Raw genomic sequence first — 19,887 nt, 5'->3', positions numbered from 1 at the left:
TAAGGTACTTCATAATTAATGTTTGTCGCTAGATTTTTTTTTTTGGAGTTTACCACACTGATGGCATTTATAACTTAAGGGCTAAATAAACTTCAAGACATATTAGAAAATAAATTTACTGAGCAATGTACTGTACATGGTTGTCAAAGCTTAACAGAATTAATTAAGATCAAACTATTTGTCTTTTAAAATCTTCAATTACGATTCCAGCAACTAGTCAATCTCCAATTTTTTAAAGTCTTCCTCCACTTTAGATTTCTTCTTCTTTCCAATTCTCTTACTTTCGTCCACTTTCTGTTGGTTGTGTGCAAGCAGGGCTTCTCTCATCTCTTCTACACGTTTTGTGTTTTCGGCTGAAAGACAAATCCAAAATTGGTTAACCATATTTGCACCCACACTTACACTTAATTAGGAATATCTTGCACAACATTGTCACAACTTTGAATTGTTTCCAATACTGTACTCTTCCAATCAAACCTAAACATTTTTAAAACCAAACTTGAAAAAATTCACTGAAAACTAATGCCAAGAGATCAGTTTTTGAAGGTTTTAGAAAGTATTCATAACAAAAGTGAGACTATATTCCTGTCATTATTGCCAATCATGTTTTTTTGTATATTTTATGTGAAAAACAATTATCTGTGTGTTAATTACCCATAATATTAAATCAAACATAATTAGAGCTCACATCTATACCTAGTACCTGGGGACCGAGCCATGGCTCAGTACTAAGACTATCCACAGTACTATCCTGATAATTAGACCAATTCATAAATTGCAATTACATCCTACCCTTATCTCCATTCATACTTGGCTTAAAATACCTATGACAAATACTGTGACATTGACTAGCCATATGAGTTATTGATGTTGACATATACTGTGTCATTGCCTAGCCATATCATTTATAGACGTCGACAAACTCTGTGTCATTGCCTACCCATATAGACTAAGCTCTATTATTCTATATCTTATTACATCAATTTTAAACATTACCAATTTAATGTTAAACAGTATGATTTAAATTGGATTTCTGTAAATAATACGTTTTTTTTTAACCGTTATGACAGTACGTGTCTGGATCCGGTTCCGACATTTTCTTGGACCCGCCCATCACTAATAAAAAATTATTAAATGTCAACAACTAATGGTTTTGTATGCTATTTTAAAGTGAAATATAGATTGATTTAGTAATGCAATTAGTTTGTTGCTGCTAGGAATATTTTTAATCAAAGCAAATAGAGAACAATTTCAGTGTGAATGTTTTTTTCAAATATTGTTTGAGTTAATGTCATAGTACAGTATGCAAATGTTTTAAGAACCCTCCCACTTAGTTAATCATTCAACTACCGGTATACTACATAATTTTATCCACGTCACATACCACAATCATTGCAAACGATCTACTCAATTGTCAACTATAACTTTCCCATGTTTATTTTCAAATGCAGAACATTTTCTCCTTGATGAAATGTTTAACTAACAATAGCTTTGAAACAAATATAGTCTATCTATCATTTTATGAGGAATGATTCTAAAAAGTAATTTTCAATGACCATTTAGTTATGAAAAAGCCACACTTTTAAGTGTATGAGCTTCAGTACTGATACCAATGTATTTAAGTTTTGTTTTTTGTATGCCTAAATTAGATGTAGTTTATGTAATTTGTAATAACCTGACTAAAAATATAATATTCCTCCTTTAAAAAATTTGCCTAAAAATCACTAGGTATAATAACTTTAAAACCCCATCACTAAAGAGTTGTTTGGATTGCAGTTGAATCTTTAAATAATTTACATGATCCATGAAGTAGGTTTTATGAAAACCGCTATGTTATGATATTCCTAGTAGTCTTTGTTCATTATGTAACTAAATCACCTCCTAAAGATATTTATCCTTAGTTTCTAAAAGGCAGTCACACATCACAACCTTTATGACACACAACATTTACTTTTACACTAATCAAAGACTCATATGACTCAAAAGCCAAAAAAATATAACTATGATTCTTAATTCCACTTTGGTAAGCAATCTTATCAGCCAAATTACCTGTAAGTACATCCAAGCTGGGTGCAGTTCCACCGTAATCACTTGGAGTCTGATCCTTAGGAAGGGATTTGAAGAAGGCATCAGAAGAGGTGTGGAAATGTAGCTGAAATTGTAAATAACTTTCATAAATTAAATCTTTAAATTTTTTGTTATACAAAATTATAAGTTAAATATAAGCTTTGACTCTTGTTTAGCTCCATATTGAATAAGGAAACTTCATTTAAAATTGATTCAATAGGCATATAACAGGTCTAAGCCAGTTCCAGGCTTCTCAGCAATAATATTATTAAATTTCTTTCTTAAAAAAGTACAATAGTGTACATACAATATTTTTTCTTGTTCGTATGTTTTTATATTCTAAGCCTTAATATACAGTACTTCCCAATTATAAATAACTTTCAAATCTCTAAACTAAGGCAGCATCCCTTTAACTCCTATACTAAATACATTTAATCAAAAAGTGTTGAAAACCAAAATTTAATTTACCATCAGTTTTAATTATTGATAAATTATTTTTATCCAGCTAAATTCAGTTTATTTTATAAAGTGATACATTTGAATTATCTTAGATCTTCACCAGAAGGTACTTTCACTTTGCTTGTCAACAATTACCAAGATAAACATAAGCCTATTTGTCATATTTTGTGAAGATGATAAATGCAGAGATTATCAATTAGCTGTAGAAAAACAAAACAAATCAAATAATGTCTGTGCTAATCTTGTTATCTACATTAAGTTACCTTTCACTAATGTAATGCTTTTGCTAATGTTCAAAAAATACAATTAGTACCTCAGAATATTCCAAATTCACAAGGTAACAAAAACAAAAAGATTTTCAGTTATTTTATCTGTTATTGTAATCTTGGGATAGTTTGATAGTTATTCATTTTAAAAATATAAATATAATTAGTATTTACCATTTTCATGATGTGCTTGTTCATGAATGGTTTCACTAGTGATATGAGTTTCTTTACAACTGAACTTGAATTGATGAAGTGGATCTCCACCACCCTAATGGCCGATGCTTTCTGAAATGTAGATTTACAAAAGAATAATCATTACAGTATAAAATATATAAAGTAGAACACATTTTTTTATCTGCATATGAACACAGTATCGTAATGTTTTCTAGGAATGCTAAGCAAATTAGCATAACTCCTTGTGGAAAACCTAATGAAGAATTCAGTTAACAAAGGTAGACCATAAGTCATGTTCTAAACCTTGAATGGAATTACATTATTACAAAACCTGTTGTCTGACAAAGAGGAAAATATTTCCTGCCATCCTCACATTGCCTGTTAGCCTATTGCAAATTTCATTAAGTTTAATAAATTATTAAAAGATGTAAGAAATTGTATTTATAAACTGTAATGTTTTTTAACAAGATTTACGGGGGCAATAGTTTTATGAGTCTCCCAAAGTGCTGCAATCTTATCTCTGGAGCTAAGTATTCACTTTGATTAACAATGTTATCTAAGTTTACTGAGATCCCGTTATGCTATTGAAATTTATATATATCAGTCTTTTTTACTCTTTAATCCTTTTTTACATTTAAAAAACCTGCATTATTCCTTTAAAATTTCACACAACATAATTAGAATTTATTCAAACCATTTTTAAATAAAATAGTTCGACAACTTCTTTAAACCTTGTCTTGGGCCTGTGTGTGAAACATATAGGGGCAAGCCGGGACAGTACAAGCATGAACAAGATATATTTGTGATGTCATTGGAACATGAACACACAACATTGCTGCTACTGATTTGTAGTATGTCTCAATATTGACTGAGTCACTGACCACTACTCAAGTGATTTTTTTTAGATGCTTAACACAAAATTTTGGAGGTTATAAAATAGAGATAATACTACTGATTGATTCTTACCTGTCCGAAGTCGAGGTAATGCCTAACTGCAGACAGAGGGTTTCTCATTACGTGTGACATTGTGTAGCTGTCTGCATCGTAGATGATCTTGTACTCTGATTGTTGGCCTTCACTTAGCAGCTGGGCAGTCACTGACATGAGCAGCCACTTGACACTGAGGTTGAAACTGTAGAGGTCTAGCGAGGGGTCTCTTAGCCTCAGCAGGATCATCTGACATGACTCTGGTGACTGCTTTGGCAGAAACGCAGCATACCTAGTACATCAGACAACATATCAGCCTCCTGACACTGAGGTTGAAACTGTAGAGGGTCTAGTGAGGGGTCTCTTAGCCTCAGCAGGATCATCTGACATGACTCTGGTGACTGTTTTGGCAGAAACGCAGCATACCTAGTACATCAGACAACATATCAGCCTCCTGACACTGAGGTTGAAACTGTAGAGGGTCTAGCGAGGGGTCTCTTAGCCTCAGCAGGATCATCTGACATGTTTTGGCAGAAACGCAGCATACCTAGTACATCAGACAACATATCAGCCTCTTGACACTGAGGTTGAAACTGTAGAGGTCTAGCAAGGGGTCTCTTAGCCTCAGCAGGATCATCTGACATGACTCTGGTGACTGCTTTGGCAGAAATGCAGCATACCTATTACATCAGACAACATATCAGCCTCTTGACACTGAGGTTGAAACTGTAGAGGTCTAGCAAGGGGTCTCTTAGCCTCAGCAGGATCATCTGACATGACTCTGGTGACTGTTTTGGCAGAAATGCAGCATACCTAGTACATCAGACAACATATCAGCCACTTGACACTGAGGTTGAAACTGTAGAGGTCTAGCGAGGGGTCTCTTAGCCTCAGCAGGATCATCTGACATGACTCTGGTGACTGTTTTGGCAGAAATGCAGCGTACCTAGTACATCAGACAACATATCAGCCACTTGACACTGAGGTTGAAACTGTAGAGGTCTAGCAGCGTACCTAGTACAACTACATAAACTGTGAAGAATAAATTGTTGGACAGCTACAAATTTCTTGCAGGTAACTGGCCACTTTTGAGAAAATATATATCAGGATGAAACGCCTTAAGAATGAAACGATGGTTCGAATCCAAGCAAGATTGTTTCGAGGCCGAGATGCCATTTGTCATTGGGTGATGAATTAATGATGCTATCTAACAAAAAGGATTACGTTAGATAGTAACAAAACCAGGATTTGGACCGTTCCCTTTCAAAACGTAAAAATACCACTGACTTAAAAACACACACAAAATATTTAAAAAATGTGTTTTTATGAATATAATTTATAAATAATCCTGCTTTTTTGAAACTAATTAGTATAGCAAATAAGTTGGAGCCAAGAAAAAGATGATTTTATAAGAAGATTGTTGCCGCACGGAATGCTTGACTTAAGAGGGGGAATTTCATGTAGCAAAGTATGTGTCTATGTTCTGATTGTTTCAATAGACTTCGTTGTTTTTCAGCAAACCAGTTTTGTTTGGAATTGATTTTCAGACTTGAAAAATCTTTGTGGTTTATAAGGATTTAAAAAATAAAATTGTCCTGATCTGGATTCATTTTTAAAATGAGTAATCCTAGAGTCCTCCGGGCAAAAGACTAACCAAGAAGAGATCTAACCTCCGACTCCAACAGCAGATTATGCTCGAGGACCAAGATGGACATGTCTGTGTCTTGGAATAGAAGAAACCTCCTAACAGAATTTACTAACACCTTCTTCGTTCTCATTATTACTGACTCTATCAACTCTAGATTTCTGTTTTATTAATTTTTTCAGTAATATATCTTCCTCTATGCATATACCTTCCAATTTATCTCCGAATGACTCTTAACTGACTAATAAATCAAACTTCCCCTTACTACCAAAGTTGACATTTTTGCTAAAATCCATTACTTTTCCTTGCCTGTTATTGGTTGATTACATAGGCCTAACAATTTGATAAAACATATATTACTCACAATACTTTGCTGACGTAACCAGCAAGGCGAGTTGAAAGAGGGTCCCAGTCTGTGAAGAACTCGGTCATAGATGCTTTGTATGTGTAGTAGTGTTCTATAGCATTCTTGGCAATTTCCACATCATAATAGCTGGCATGTAGGAAATGGGCGATCTGAACATCTAGGAAACCGTACAGAATTTATTAAAATGAGTGATGTTGTAGAATTGTTAAAGCACTACAGTTGTAACATTTTTGTGGTTGTTGATATAAAGAATATCCAACATTTTCAAGTAGCTGATTGGTTGAGTGCTCATCTTTAAATCTAAAAGTCAATGATTCGCTTGCAATTAAGATCGATTCTGGACCCATACGCTATTTGTTGTTAATAAAGGTCGCTGTTAGATGGTAAAAAGCCTACTGTTTGGATCTTCCTTTTAAAAACATGTGGGAAATACAAAGATGTAAATAAACACAAATAAAAATTTCAAAAATTGTAAATTAGAATTGGTGCATTTGTACATTTTTAAAATTAAATATCTACTATAAAAAATACCTATCTTAAGATTGACCTTTTTGCTTTCTAGTAATGACATTGTTGTAAGCATAAGATGATCGCACATGTTCTAGCAAATTTGGTTCTTGATGCACACTACCCTGAATCTAATAAACTACTTATTATTCATTAATGACTTCAATTTGGCTAGCCATTAATGCCGATGATAAAATTAAAATAATTGATTATCAAAACATTATCGATGCACAACTGTACCAAGACACAACCTTAGGGTTATAGAGAGAGAGAAGTTTCATTGATTAAGCTTGCTTAAAATAAAATTCTAGTTGTTGTGGCTTGCCAGAATGTGTTTACATAATAATACTGGTATAGTATAGTGAATTGTGAACTTATCTTGAGCTGTTTGGAAAAAATACATCTCATTAGGAAAAAACTGTCAATATATATTTACTGCCACTAAATATTGAACGTTAGTCACCTACCATATATCTGAGGCAAGTGGGGCTGAGTCGCTATCCACTCCTGCACTGCCGCTATGTCCTCCACACATATGTTGGGATACCTCTTGAGCTCTGACTGTAGACTGGTCCTGTACTGAGCCTCTAAACCTACCATTGTGACTGCCTGCAAATCATAACTAACTTAGTCAAACATAAATACAGGTGGGGCAAAAACACGATCTATTTTCTGCAACACACTGTTCAGCTACAGGTCGTCTGAGGGTGGTGGGGGTGGACTCGTTGGAAAGCCTACACAATGCCATTATATGCAGTCATAGAGCAGTAGTCTCCTGAGCTATGTGCGGTTGTTTGTGAGTCGTATTTAATAAGTAGTGAATTCATTCAATGCAACTCAGCAGCAACCCCGTGTATTCTTTCAATTAAGGCGACATTGAGAAGTTCCGTTGCGTAGCACAATCATGCGGTGGGTTACTAACTTTAGAACAACGGCTTCTGCGTTCAAAAGGAAGCTGACAGGCCGTCTGAAGTCAGAACGGACGCCAGACAACTAACATTCGATAGAGTTCATGCTCCTGTGGTAAACAGTTTTCGTAGGCCTGCCCAAAAACAAGCGGCTGCCTTGAACATTTCTGACCGCTCAGTTACACAAATTTGAGTTTAAATTCTATCCCTACAGATTCATTAGAATAATAATCTGTTTAGTTTTGTTTATTATCCATACAGATAATCACAACGGAACCTCTCCATGTCAACATGGAGATCGACCTAATTAAATTATTGCACGGAACTGCCACTGAGTTTTAATGACTGAATCATTATTTTCGGTACTTAAGTATTATACGGAGGCCACCCTTATACAGCGCACTGCGGTGGTTATGTTAGGCTGGGTTATCTTAAATATAAAGCATGACTCATCTGGTTTAGTTCGATTCATAACGAAACGAGGAAAGTCCTACAAACATATATAAGATAACCCAACCTAACATAACCACTACAGCGTGATGTATAAGGGTGGCCTCCGTATAATACTTAAGTACCTTATTTTCTTTAAACGACTCGATAACAACCGCACGTAGCTCAGGGGACCACTGCTCTAAAAAAAAATTGTATTGCTTATTGCTTGTGGGAGTAGGCTTTCCAACGAGCCTACTTCCACCACCCTCAGATGACCTGACGCTGAACAGTTTTTTTGCCGCACCCTTGTGCATTGTGTGCAGCATGAGGTGTTTTGAGAGTGAATGTCATGTTTGAACACAAATGTGTTTAGAGTTATGCATCAAGATAGGTCTAAGGAGGAGGGGTTTCAAATTTGAACACCGATAATCAGGTCTTGCCTGGTAATTAGGTCAGTCCGGAGCGGCCATTGGTTTTCCAGAAACTGGGCTCGCTGCCCTCGATCATTGGGTTTTTAATTTGTAGTCCAGTCCCGGCTAAGAAATAGATCAATAGATGGTCTCAGTAACAAAACGAAACTAGGCATCTTACTCTCATTCTATACCGGTACTCATTCTTCAATTAAATTGGGTTGAAATATACACCCAGTAGCTTTCCCATCTCAATTGGTATTATTGTACTTATAAAGGTTTTAGTTACCTGATGTCTTGTGATAAGGGGCTTGTATTATATTAACTACAGATGTTAGGGGCTGTCATAGAGCACACCTTTAGGATCAAATGTCAAACCAGACATTAGTTGGGCTCAAGATGCAGCGCGGGTGGAACGTAAGTCGCGTCTGGTCGACCAGTTTTTTTTATGTCTAGTCTCGTGAGTGTTTTTTTTGTTTTAAGTATTTAATGTTTTATTTCAATCTCCTGAAGAACTCCAACACGAGCGATCATTAGCAACATAACCAAACCTAAAGATGTGTTCCATTTTTAACAGCACAAAAGAACTGTAGTTTCCAATAGTAGTTCACATTTATACTACAAAGTGATCATTTTGACAGATAACAGGTAACTTAAAACCAATAACTCATACGACCCAGAGGCCATCAATCATGAAATTGGTAGTATTGTAATATTAAAATAAAAGACGAATGATTTGTTATGCATAATCAAATATGTATACAGTGGTTTGTTAAAAAAGGTCAAGATGGGGGATTTCAAATATCAAGCCAAATATGTAACTTATAAAGTGATCGGTGTGATGGGTCAAATGAATAGTCATTTAGCCTAATCAGTCTTTAAACAATACAGTATTGACACTGTCATCATTATTGTAAAAAGATGTAAGCTATAAAAGATGTAACGTAAATATCACAGGATAGTTATGTTTAAATTATACTATTCCTAAATCAGAGTATAATTTTCATTCACAGATAACATAACCATTAAGTATCAGTCACTTTTAGAGAGAGAAACATGACTCAGTGTATCTTAATCCATATTTTGAAACAGTGTGAGTCTGTGATTGATGATATGACTTATTGTAGCTTTGTTACTAATACAAGCTATTTTGAGCAATTTTACCTTTGTTGGAATTTTGTAATTAAAGTGCCTGTGTTTATTTGTGTGTTCTCAGTTTGTATATCGAGAATCTGAATTAGATACAGTTTTATTTTATTTTATTTATTTTTTTGTTTTAGTTAAGGGTAATAGTTAATAAAATTGCCTTTTGATGAGATAGTTGAATCATCATATCTCTCTCCTCTAAAAACCCAAGTCACAATCAATTTGTACCACTTCTTAACATAGTACCAACAAAATTACCCCCTTAGAGAAACCTCATTTGTCAGCCTTCGAATATGACTCACACCTCGTCATTGTAAGGAATGCTATTTATAAAACGTCAAACGTTAGCAACAAAGGGTTGACAACAATGTTTAATGATCAGCTGACGCATTGTTGCGGACATAACCTACATTACTGTACTCACCTCGCCCCCTCGCCACAGTGTTGAGTGTGCCGCAGCGCTGGTCGACGTTGTGCGCAGGCTTCACAGCAATCACGTGACTGACCTTGATAACTGGTCGATATGACGTCACCTCGCCGCGCCATGGTGCACACATACACACACACACACAGAGACAATCACAGATTCACACCAGGATGCAAGAGATTCTGTTTATTGTTTATCTCAATTCGTGAATGTGTCAGTAATTTTCCTCTGATGTAGATAAGTTTGTGACGTTTTTATCTGTGTTATCTATCTCCCTCCCTTCAACACGAAGGAAGAAATCGAATGATGTAGCTTACAAATTGTCTCTTGTACAATATAAAATAATAGTCGGTAGTTTTAAATTGTAACAAAATAAAAATAAAATATGAGAGGAGCTCGCTCTCTTCGCCAAAAACTCGTCTTCGTCTAGCACTGGCCGGTAGGGCGCACATGAAAAGAGCCCAAAAACTCAGGCAGACACTTGAAAAGCGCCCGGACCTCCAAGGTCCCAACCAGGGCGGTGCGAAAAGAGCCCGGTCTCTTTGTAGAACTTTCACAATGGGTCTTCAAACGATAAAGAACCAATAACACAGTTGTATTACATGAAATTATTTACAATATTAAAAGATACACTGTTAAAAGATACATTAATAAAATATATATTATTCAAAGATATTTACATTACTAAAAGATATAGTCTGTTAACCTAACCTAACCAAACCAACCTAACCTAACCTAACCTAACCTAACCTAACCCAACCAAACACAACACTATTTACTAAAACATTTATAGTCAGCTTCCTCCTCCTCAGGTACCTGTGGAGACCCGGGCTCTTTCCATGCTAAAGATTAGTGAACCTTTTGAGACCCGGGCTCTTTCCATGCTAAAGATTAGTGAACCTTTTTGGGGATTAAAATTTCGGGCTCTTTGCATGTGCTCCGGGCCGGTAACTCCGAAAAAAAATGGTGGTGCCAATATATCCTCCCCCCCCCCCCAAAAAAAAAAAAAAACAAAAAAACTGGTCGGTATTCCACAGACAAGAGAATAATAACTACTGAACTTATTCCCTTATCTGTTGTTATTCATTCGGTGCTGCGTCACAACTGAACGAACTACGAACGTTCGCAAACCAATACATTGCTCTAAACTTAACATTTTATAGCAGCTTAATTTACAACAGCTCCAGATACAGCATTATAACGTTATACTGGTTGTATCGTTACAACGTTCCGTTACGTCAGACATGTTGATGTTCTAAAGACTGCACAGAGCTTCGTGGATAGTTAAATACCAACTGCTTGTGAGGCAACGGTACAACGACCCGCTGTATGCGGTTTTATGTTGCGTGCGATGGAAACTGTGAGGTCAGAGTCTTAAAATAATTTGATTAACTCGTGTGGTTTAAATGTAAACCATTGTGAATATTCCATTTGGAAAAAGTACAAAATAATAATTTTACACTATACACTGTGACGTTATTGAACCAAAGTGAAGGAGAATGTCCTTACGATGAACGTAAAGTGCACCTACTTTGTGCAGTTTTGCATTATCGGAGTTCCTGACGACGAAGTTCTTTACCACTCCACTCCCCTCGTACCAAAATATAATCTCGACATTCTCTTTTTTATTTGAATGTTCGCGTAATTACGTTATTACGTTATACTAAGGAATAGCTTATTATTAATAGTGATATTTTATTTTAAGTTCTATGGACAATTTACTCGTATACCGACGTGTGCGAATGAACACGAATGAATGTGATTTTCACATATAAATGTTTGAATGGCTATACCACGCACCATGTATTTTCGTTGATTACGCCGTTAAAGGCGTAAATTAAATTGTTTCTGTACTCCGGTCGAAATGGAGCAACCTGGAACACCGCCGAGGTCGGGCCTTTTACGAGAATGTAAAATTTAGTGTTTGAATCTGAAATTTTGAGTTTTGGTATACATTTATAGACCCAAGGTGTACCACTCCGGTTGCTGAGTTTTTTGAGGATCACTATTACCGGATCAACCAGTCTATATTACTTTTGCAAGTTCGCCAACGGGTCATCTTTCGAAGACCAAGATCGACATTCTACTTTGACCGTGAAGTTACCAAATTGCATACATAGTGTATGTAATTTGATGACGCCACAGTAAAGAGCCTAGAGACCTCGGGTTTTATTTGCACTCGTGTCTCTTGTGATTATGATGGAAGGTCATTGTGACACTGTGGTCGGGTTTAGGCTTTAGGTGTATGTTTTGCCTGCAAAGACTCTGGAAGTTAGACAGGTCAACAAACGAGTTTGCGGACCAAACTTGACGTCCTTCACTTCGCATTTCCGCATATACTCGGCTCCTTTGACTTTGAATTGGGATTTGTAAACATTTATAATTTTAAAGGGAATCTTTTTAAATGGAGTTTTAAAGAGAGATATCTAGGGTTGGTCCTTGTTTGGAGTAAATGTATTTTAATACTGTAACTACGATCACTGATATAACATGTCAGTATTGTAGGCTGGAGCCTTTTTTGGAATTATTGTTTTTTAGTTAACTCCTATTGGGTTCGGGTATTTATGACAGCGCAATACCAGGTAAACAGACAGTGTGACAGGTCAATTCTATGTCCCACTCACTATTCTATGGCTAATCTCCTCTATGATACATTAATTCAAAATTTAGAGTGACCCGTTTCGTTCAAATTCTATAAGCAATCAGAAATAACCTCTTGACTCTGGTAGTTGGAGGCCCATTGTTATACTTCGTCAAGTTATTTACTGTGGTATGTTTTCGTCAAAATTGGTACTTTAAACATATCTAAAGCAGTAGTTTCATTAGTAAGACCTTTGGCTGTTGACTTCAGTATACAAAGTGAATGGTATGACACAAATGTTAACTGGCATGAGACGCAGTTCGTTACGTACTTTCAATGTTTTAATCTGAATTATTTGGTACTGTGATGGAAAACCATATTCATAACCAAAGTGGGCGTATCGGCAATATTACTTACTCTCGGGAAAAATATATTTTCTTACAGTAACTCTGGTTGTCGTAGCCTACTACTTATTATCTTGCCATTCAATTTGGTTTTAAAATTTCAACACGGTTGGGTTATTTTCTGACAATTCTATTACCGTGAAATGTGTACTGCGTGCTAAGCTTAACTTAGATACAATACATTTGACTTTTTGAGTCTTATTCAATTTTGTGTTAATCTAATTGTGAATAAAAGACAACTACGTGAAAACTATTCTTTTATTTAACACTGACACAACATTCACTTTGTCGGTCCCTCATTATAGGCCTATGTCCAATTCCTCAAAAAGCTGTAATTTGCTGGATGATAACTTATTTCATACCCTTTGAAATCTGTCGTAGAATCAGTGGAAACTTTGCACATCACACGATGCATTTGGTTTTTACAGCGTACATATATGGTTAAATATTATACTTAGTGTATTTATTAGTTTTCCCGCCGACTACTGTAACACTGTTGGTTTTGTAGCTGTGTGTGCAACAACATTATCATTTAAATGCCCGCATGTAGATTGTACCTCACTGGTTTGTCGTATCGATCGGTTTAATTACCTACACAAGGCCAACATCTTCGGGTTCCCGTCTACTACAAGTGCTCAAGTAGAAGTAGCACTTGTTGTTATTACTCTGTGGAACTTTCTATGATAGCGAGGCGCGACTCATATCATAACTTGAAGACTTCCGGTGTAGCAACCGTTGTAACTTCCGGTTACGCCGAGTTGATGAACTCATGTAACGTGGGTGGTAATATTTTGGTAATGTTTCTCGGAGAAACAATCAAGATTGGGGTTCCTTTAATTTCTTATTACGGCATGTGTGAATCAACGATCACGGTGATCGTTGGTGTCAGTACATCGGCTAGCAGCATCTGTCTTATTTATTGTCACCAATTGATTATTTTGTAAAGGGACTGTATTCGATTAATCTTGTACTGAGATTCTGTGACAGTCTACATGTTTAACTTGACAACTAATTGGTATAAAAACATATTTTTCCATGCCTAAATCTATACTGTGTTATGTATTCGTGTTATGAAGTTTAAATTATAGGCTATTCCACTTTACAATGTAGAATTTTACTTTAAAAATGAATTGCCGAGCAAAATATTTGCTATACCTATGTCAACGGGTGTTTCAACTAATTATCCCTTAAAAAAATATAATTTTGTCATAATTGATAACTCATCATTCTTAGTGAAAAATTGAGAATTTCGCTTTGTGCATAGACCTAATAAAAACTGAACAAAAATACAAAATGTAGAAATTGGTTAAAACAAATATCAATTGTAATAAAGCACTGTTAAACTATAGGCTTCAATATAAATGTAAAACATTGTAGTTAAATTAAATCCAAAAGAAAAATAATATTATTTTTCAAACGTTGTTATTTTACCCAAAGAAAATCTCAGCCTCTCTAGGTAGGACTTGCAATCCTTCCATTTTATAAAAAATAAAATACACAATTAAGTGGCACAGTCCAGGATTAATCAGTACAAATACTTCGGAGGAGACGCTAGAAAATCCCAACTATTAATCTTTTATCCACAGTATTATCTTTCACTTTAATCTTATGCGTATTTGCTTTGCGAGAACATTGGTGATGGCAATCCAAACATTGTAAATAAAAGGATTAACTTTTGTTGTTATCGTAGAGCGAATAAGTGAAGGGGTCTGAACGGCAATGCAAATATGTTTTGCATTTAATTAAACTAGCTAAAAATAGAGAAAATAAATTATCTAGTATGATACTACTGAAACAAATAAATGAATGTTAACATCTTGAGATGAAATTGTAAGTCAATAACTTGAAAATATCGAGAGCTTTCAAAGGCTCTCACTCTACTTAAAGTGTTCCGTACGTTTTTCGTCAGTCGCCTATTTTTTTAAATGCCTCACTATAAAATATTTGTAAAATAAACCCTATCAATCTACATAAGTTGACAATTAATTGAATGCTATGTTCAGACGGCAAACCCCGTGATCCGCTCAACCACAGACAGTTGTAAACATCGACTCGTAAAAAGGTTGATCAGTTATCAGTGATGGAAACCAAATACATTGACAGTTGATCAGGGACAGAAAGAAGTATTTTTAACGGGCTTGCGAAACACTGCTTTCATTTCTCAAATTATGGTCTGCACGTTATTTGGTCAGACGGTTTACCACGAAGCGTTGTTACTGAATTAATCATACTGTACTATCCGTTTTAATTACAATCATAAATTATTTTTATATCCAGTTGTTCCACGATGAGATAGTGATTGAGGTTTGTTCTCTAACTACTACGGCTCTAAAATAGGCGCTACTCCTCCAATCAAAAGCTTGGCTCGTCAATACAGCCTGCCCTAGTGATCAGTCTGACGAGAATGTTGACAATGAGATTAACGTAGAGATTAATCATCGCACTGTTTGAGGTATTTTGGGACCAAGTCAGTTGGAACGAGATTTTCTGTTTTGGTCTTGTGTAAGCTTTTCCTTTCTGTAATTCTTCTGAAGAACCTCATTGGTCTGTTACCCGTGTTGTTATTAGTAAAACTATGCTGTTATGGAAGTAAACAATGCTGTTATGAGAAACTTTTCAATTCTAAGAACTGAACTGAAACGGCTACTAAAAAACGGTCGTAGGTAAAATCGTTTAACAAAATGTTAAACGTATAAACTAAAACAGTTTACGTACCTATGTGCTAGATCTCTACAACACTGACTCACCACGATGCATGAATACGAGTAAAGGATGAGTGCTAAATGCATGAGGTGACATATTGCTACTGCATTCGCTATTTGATAAGATTTTTTCAAAGTTGTTATCTGCGATGGACACGTTTGTAAAGGGCGGTGACGCGGAAATGTGACAGTAGTAGGAAGGTGTTATGTTCGGACCAGGACAACTTCTATGCTCGGTTACCTTGGATACCCAGACCGATCCGACCACATCCATAGTTGTGTAGCATGTTCCCATCCGTGACCTTGGAACTCTCAGGACTATCTTGCTGTGTCTCCAGATACGTCCATCGGAAAAAACAAGCCGGTGCTGCAGCTGAAATCCTTCCCCTGGCTGAAGAGGACGAAGTCCTAAAACAGACTCAGTCCAGTAGGATTTCAGCTCACTGGACTGAAACATCACGAAGAAGAAGTTGCCATTCTACTCCCTCGCAAGGAGTCTCACACCGATGTGGGTTGTCTTGGAAGTTTGATGATTCGTAGTGTGACAGCGAGCCACACTGTGAGCAATCCATTACTAGATTGATACAAATGAAGCGGCGATAACACAATACGTAGAGAGCTTGTGCTTAGGACCGACAACAGCGATACTTTTTCAAATAGTATTATTCTAGATTCCCTTTCTAAAAGTGGCATCTGAGTATTCCTTACCATTTCCATGATGAAATGGCCTCCGGATCGTCTCAATTAACGAACAGATGTTTGAATTACCTTACTGTTGTACCTTACTGTGTTGTTACTGTCTGACGAACTCCGCCATGAGGATTATTTAAACAAATGCTGACATTCTCACTTCGTGCTCCAGCATGTTACTAAACTACCAAGGATAGTTTCAGCAGTAACCAGGTAATTTAAACCTCTATTAATAGTATTAATAGAGGTTTAAATTACCTGATTACTACTGGTTTACGGCTCTTTTAATAGTATTAATAGAATTTTAAATTACCTGGTTACTGCTGAAACTATCCTTGGTAGTTTACAAAGACTACACCAGTTTCGTGCTGCGGATGGAGCACATCGTGAAGTGAGATTGTCAGCATGTGTTTAAAAAATCCTCATGGCGGAGTTCGTCATTATTAGTTACTTCACCAGTTTTGCGAAATACTGTATACCCGTTGAGTAGGTTTGTAGATTAGACTCGTTTATTTGTAACCTTCGATTACGATTTTTATTGTTTTGTAACCATCGCGTTCTTCGTATAAGCCCTTTTCAAATCCCTCTGGTCCCTGGGCTCATCGGTGATTCGAAAATCTGTATGTATACTCAGAAATTTGTAGATATCTCAAACGAGAAATATTTGACGACCGGTCTTAATACTGTATAACAACAGTTTTGGTAAAATTGTTATACTTACTTCAGGTAGCAATGACACAAAAGTAACGCAATTGTAGTTGTTTCATAGAGCAAGTTCTGTTATGTCAGGAAATCTACGGTCATTCTCTGCATTTGGAGTATCAACTAAATTATTGTCATGGTCAAGTTTTCTACCCTTATGTTAGCTTTTTATTGAGGTTTCGGCTCTTATTTATACAATCAATATTAACATGATCGAGTATGATAATAATCTTTTTTCTGAAAAAAATTAGCTTAATTAAATCCCTATAGGATAGGCAAGATATGCACAAAAATACAGTAAACATATTTGACTGCACGCATACAAGTCCCCTCTATATAAAGTAGATAAAGAAATCATGCTTAAATTTCATAAATTATTTGGTCGTAACTATCAAACTTTTAAAAGTACCGTAAGCCTTTGAAAGTCACTTATTCAGGAATCGTTCACCTACGAAACAATAATAAATGGTCAAGACATCATATGAATACTACTTTCAACACTTATAACATCAATTGCTCAAGAATCGTGTTTGATTACTAAGCAAGCTAGAGGTTTCCGTGTTTACATACACATGACATGTCCATGATAATCCTGATATCCCGATGGTATAGTTAGGACGTAGCGTGACGGGCCTGTACTGCCCCTTCAATTACGTGATACGCCCCGCTCGTCGGCCGCGTACTGCGGGCGGCTGCATTATAAATGAGGGCGCCGCTCCTGCTTTGACTTAATTATTCTTTGTTTTGTTATTTTTACATCCAGTTTTATATTATTAGTTAACTGGAGTGAATTTAGACACTGTTATGGTTCAATTCTGACCGAAACGAAATGTTCATTGATAGATTTTTTCTAGTGGTTTATATTTTTTATTTTATTTGCCAACATGAAAAGGGGTGTAGTAACCTGTATTATATTTTACAGTATAAAATCAAACTTATATTCCTACTAATAACATAAAACGAAATGTTTTTGACTCAAACTTGATCGTGGACCAATACCTAGACCTTTTTAAAGAGCTTAAAAAATAATTTTGTATAATAAAGTGTTTTTGTACGGTTATTGGTAACTAGAGAAAATTCAAAAAATTGTAAATTAATTTAAAATTCCCATGGAGAATATTTTAAAATGTTGTAGTTTGTTTGTTTATGGATATATTTTGATCAAACTTTGCAAATTTATTTATTTTATACTAAGCTATTGATATTTTACTAAAAACAAACTTTCTAGTTTTCTTGTAGCAGCAAACCTAGACCTATTCTATTCAGTGTCAACACGTTATATTACGTAAATAAAACAAAATCCTTCCTAACTCTTACAAGAAACTTTAAAATCTTTACACAACATGCTAATGGTATAGTTAGATAATTAGACAGGGGCAGGATTGAGTTCTACGCTGAGAACCAAAGTAGCCAAGTGAAGAATAAATTCTCATCCAGTCTAGTGACAGAGAAACGAATCAGGGATGTCATGAACAGCATCACAACCCGAGCTGTTGGTGTGGACGGCATTTCTGTTGATATGGTTAAATCGTTGAGTTATTATTGTGATTCTGCTATTTGTCATCTTGTAAATTTATCCATGACTACTGGCATTTTTCCCAGTGCCTGGAAACAGAGTATTATAATTCTGCTATCAAAAAAGACCAATGCTTCATGTGTTTCTGATTTCAGACCCATTTCAATTCTTCAAGTGATTGGAGAGCAATTAGTCTCGTATCTTGAGTCAGAGGAAATTCTTCCTAAAACACAGTCAGGTTTTCGAAGGGGGTTCAGCACTAGTTCAGCTCTTCTGAATGTCATGGATGAATTGATTTGTGCAAGAGATAGAAATTGGGGTAGTATTGTAACTGGATTGGACTTTTCACAGGCATTCAATTCAGTTAGTTTTGATCTTCTGTTAGCCAAACTGAGTTTTTACCAATTAGATAGTCGATCTGTGCAGTGGTTTTCCTCCTATATCCGTAATAGGTCACAACAAACTCGAGTTAATGATCAGGTTTCACATTTTTTACCAAAAGTGTCGGGGGTTCCCCAGGGCAGTTGCTTAGGTCCTATCCTCTTCCTGATTTACACTGCCGACCTTGAGTCACAGCTTAGTCACTGCTCTGTCCATTCTTACGCCGACGACTCGCACCTTATTTTATCTTACCCTTTGGCTGAGTTTCCTGAAGCAGTCACCCGCATGAATAGCGACTTGATAAGTGTTAATAAATGGCCTAATGATCATGGTCTTCAGCTGAATCCTGACAAGTGTTCTGTTTTAAGAATCGTAAACTACTCTGTGCAAAGCCAACACAACAAGGATTCTGATTGTGAAGTTCTTCTAAATGATAAGCCGTTGCCTGTTAGCGATTCATTAAAATTCCTTGGTGTCAAATTGGACTCTAGGCTCAATTTTTCTGAACATGTGAGACACATCTGTAAAACTGTTGTTGCTAAATTACGATTATTTAATAGGTTTAGGTTTGTTCTACCAATGTCAACCAAACTTGAAATAGTTCGTGCTATAATTCTTCCATCTATTTATTATGCTCTTCCCTCTTTTGGTAACAGCCTTACTCAAGAGAATATAAATATTCTCACGAGACTTCAGAACAGTGCTCTGAGATTTGTCTTCAACTTAAAAAGGTCGGATCATATCAGCGAGTATAGGTCAAGGGCAAACATCTTGACAGTTAAACAATGCTGTGATCTTCAAACCGTTCTAATTGTTCATAAAACTTTGTTAACGGAGTGTCCCCAATACATCAGAAGGAAACTGGTTTTCAGGTCTGAGGTGAGCGTTCGCCTCACTCGGCAGGAAGGCTTGCTACACTTGCCACGGGTCAGAACGGAATTAGGGAAGAAAGCCTTTTCTTACTTTGGGCCCCAAGCCTACAATGCCCTTCCAACTGACCTCAAATCAGTAAACCTCTCTAGGTTTAAAAGGGGTTTGAAAGATTTATTTTATACCGATAATAATTAGCCAGTTGATCTAAAATGTATTGTTGCAATAAGTCTAGTATAAGCTGACCAATTACGTTTAGTTTGACAACAGTTGTATTGAAAATCAAAGAACTGTACTTTGAATAAC

General features: G+C 36.0%; 2 protein-coding genes across 8 annotated transcripts in view; one reads left to right on the top strand and one right to left on the bottom strand.

The window, feature by feature from the left end:
- Positions 1-19,887, top strand: part of LOC129002446 (dmX-like protein 2) — a 205,566-nt gene that overhangs the window by 99,868 nt on the left and 85,811 nt on the right. The window lies entirely within an intron of this gene.
- On the bottom strand, positions 101-9,784 carry LOC129002448 (alpha-tocopherol transfer protein-like). Its single transcript, XM_054430258.1, has 7 exons — positions 9,733-9,784; positions 6,880-7,021; positions 5,903-6,062; positions 3,933-4,185; positions 2,967-3,077; positions 2,050-2,152; positions 101-353 (listed from the first exon to the last, which is right to left on the bottom strand). The coding sequence occupies exons 2-7, from the start codon at positions 7,010-7,012 to the stop codon at positions 214-216; spliced, it is 900 nt and encodes a 299-aa protein (XP_054286233.1). The 5' UTR covers positions 7,013-7,021; positions 9,733-9,784; the 3' UTR covers positions 101-213.

This window comes from Macrosteles quadrilineatus, unplaced genomic scaffold (assembly GCF_028750875.1).
Source record: "Macrosteles quadrilineatus isolate MER2022 unplaced genomic scaffold, UCM_ALF_1.0 Scaffold_9__3_contigs__length_116548681, whole genome shotgun sequence".
In the NCBI taxonomy this organism is placed as follows: domain Eukaryota; kingdom Metazoa; phylum Arthropoda; class Insecta; order Hemiptera; family Cicadellidae; genus Macrosteles; species Macrosteles quadrilineatus.
The sequence above is the reverse complement of the archived record's forward strand: the minus strand, read 5'-3'. Positions and strand labels throughout refer to the sequence as shown.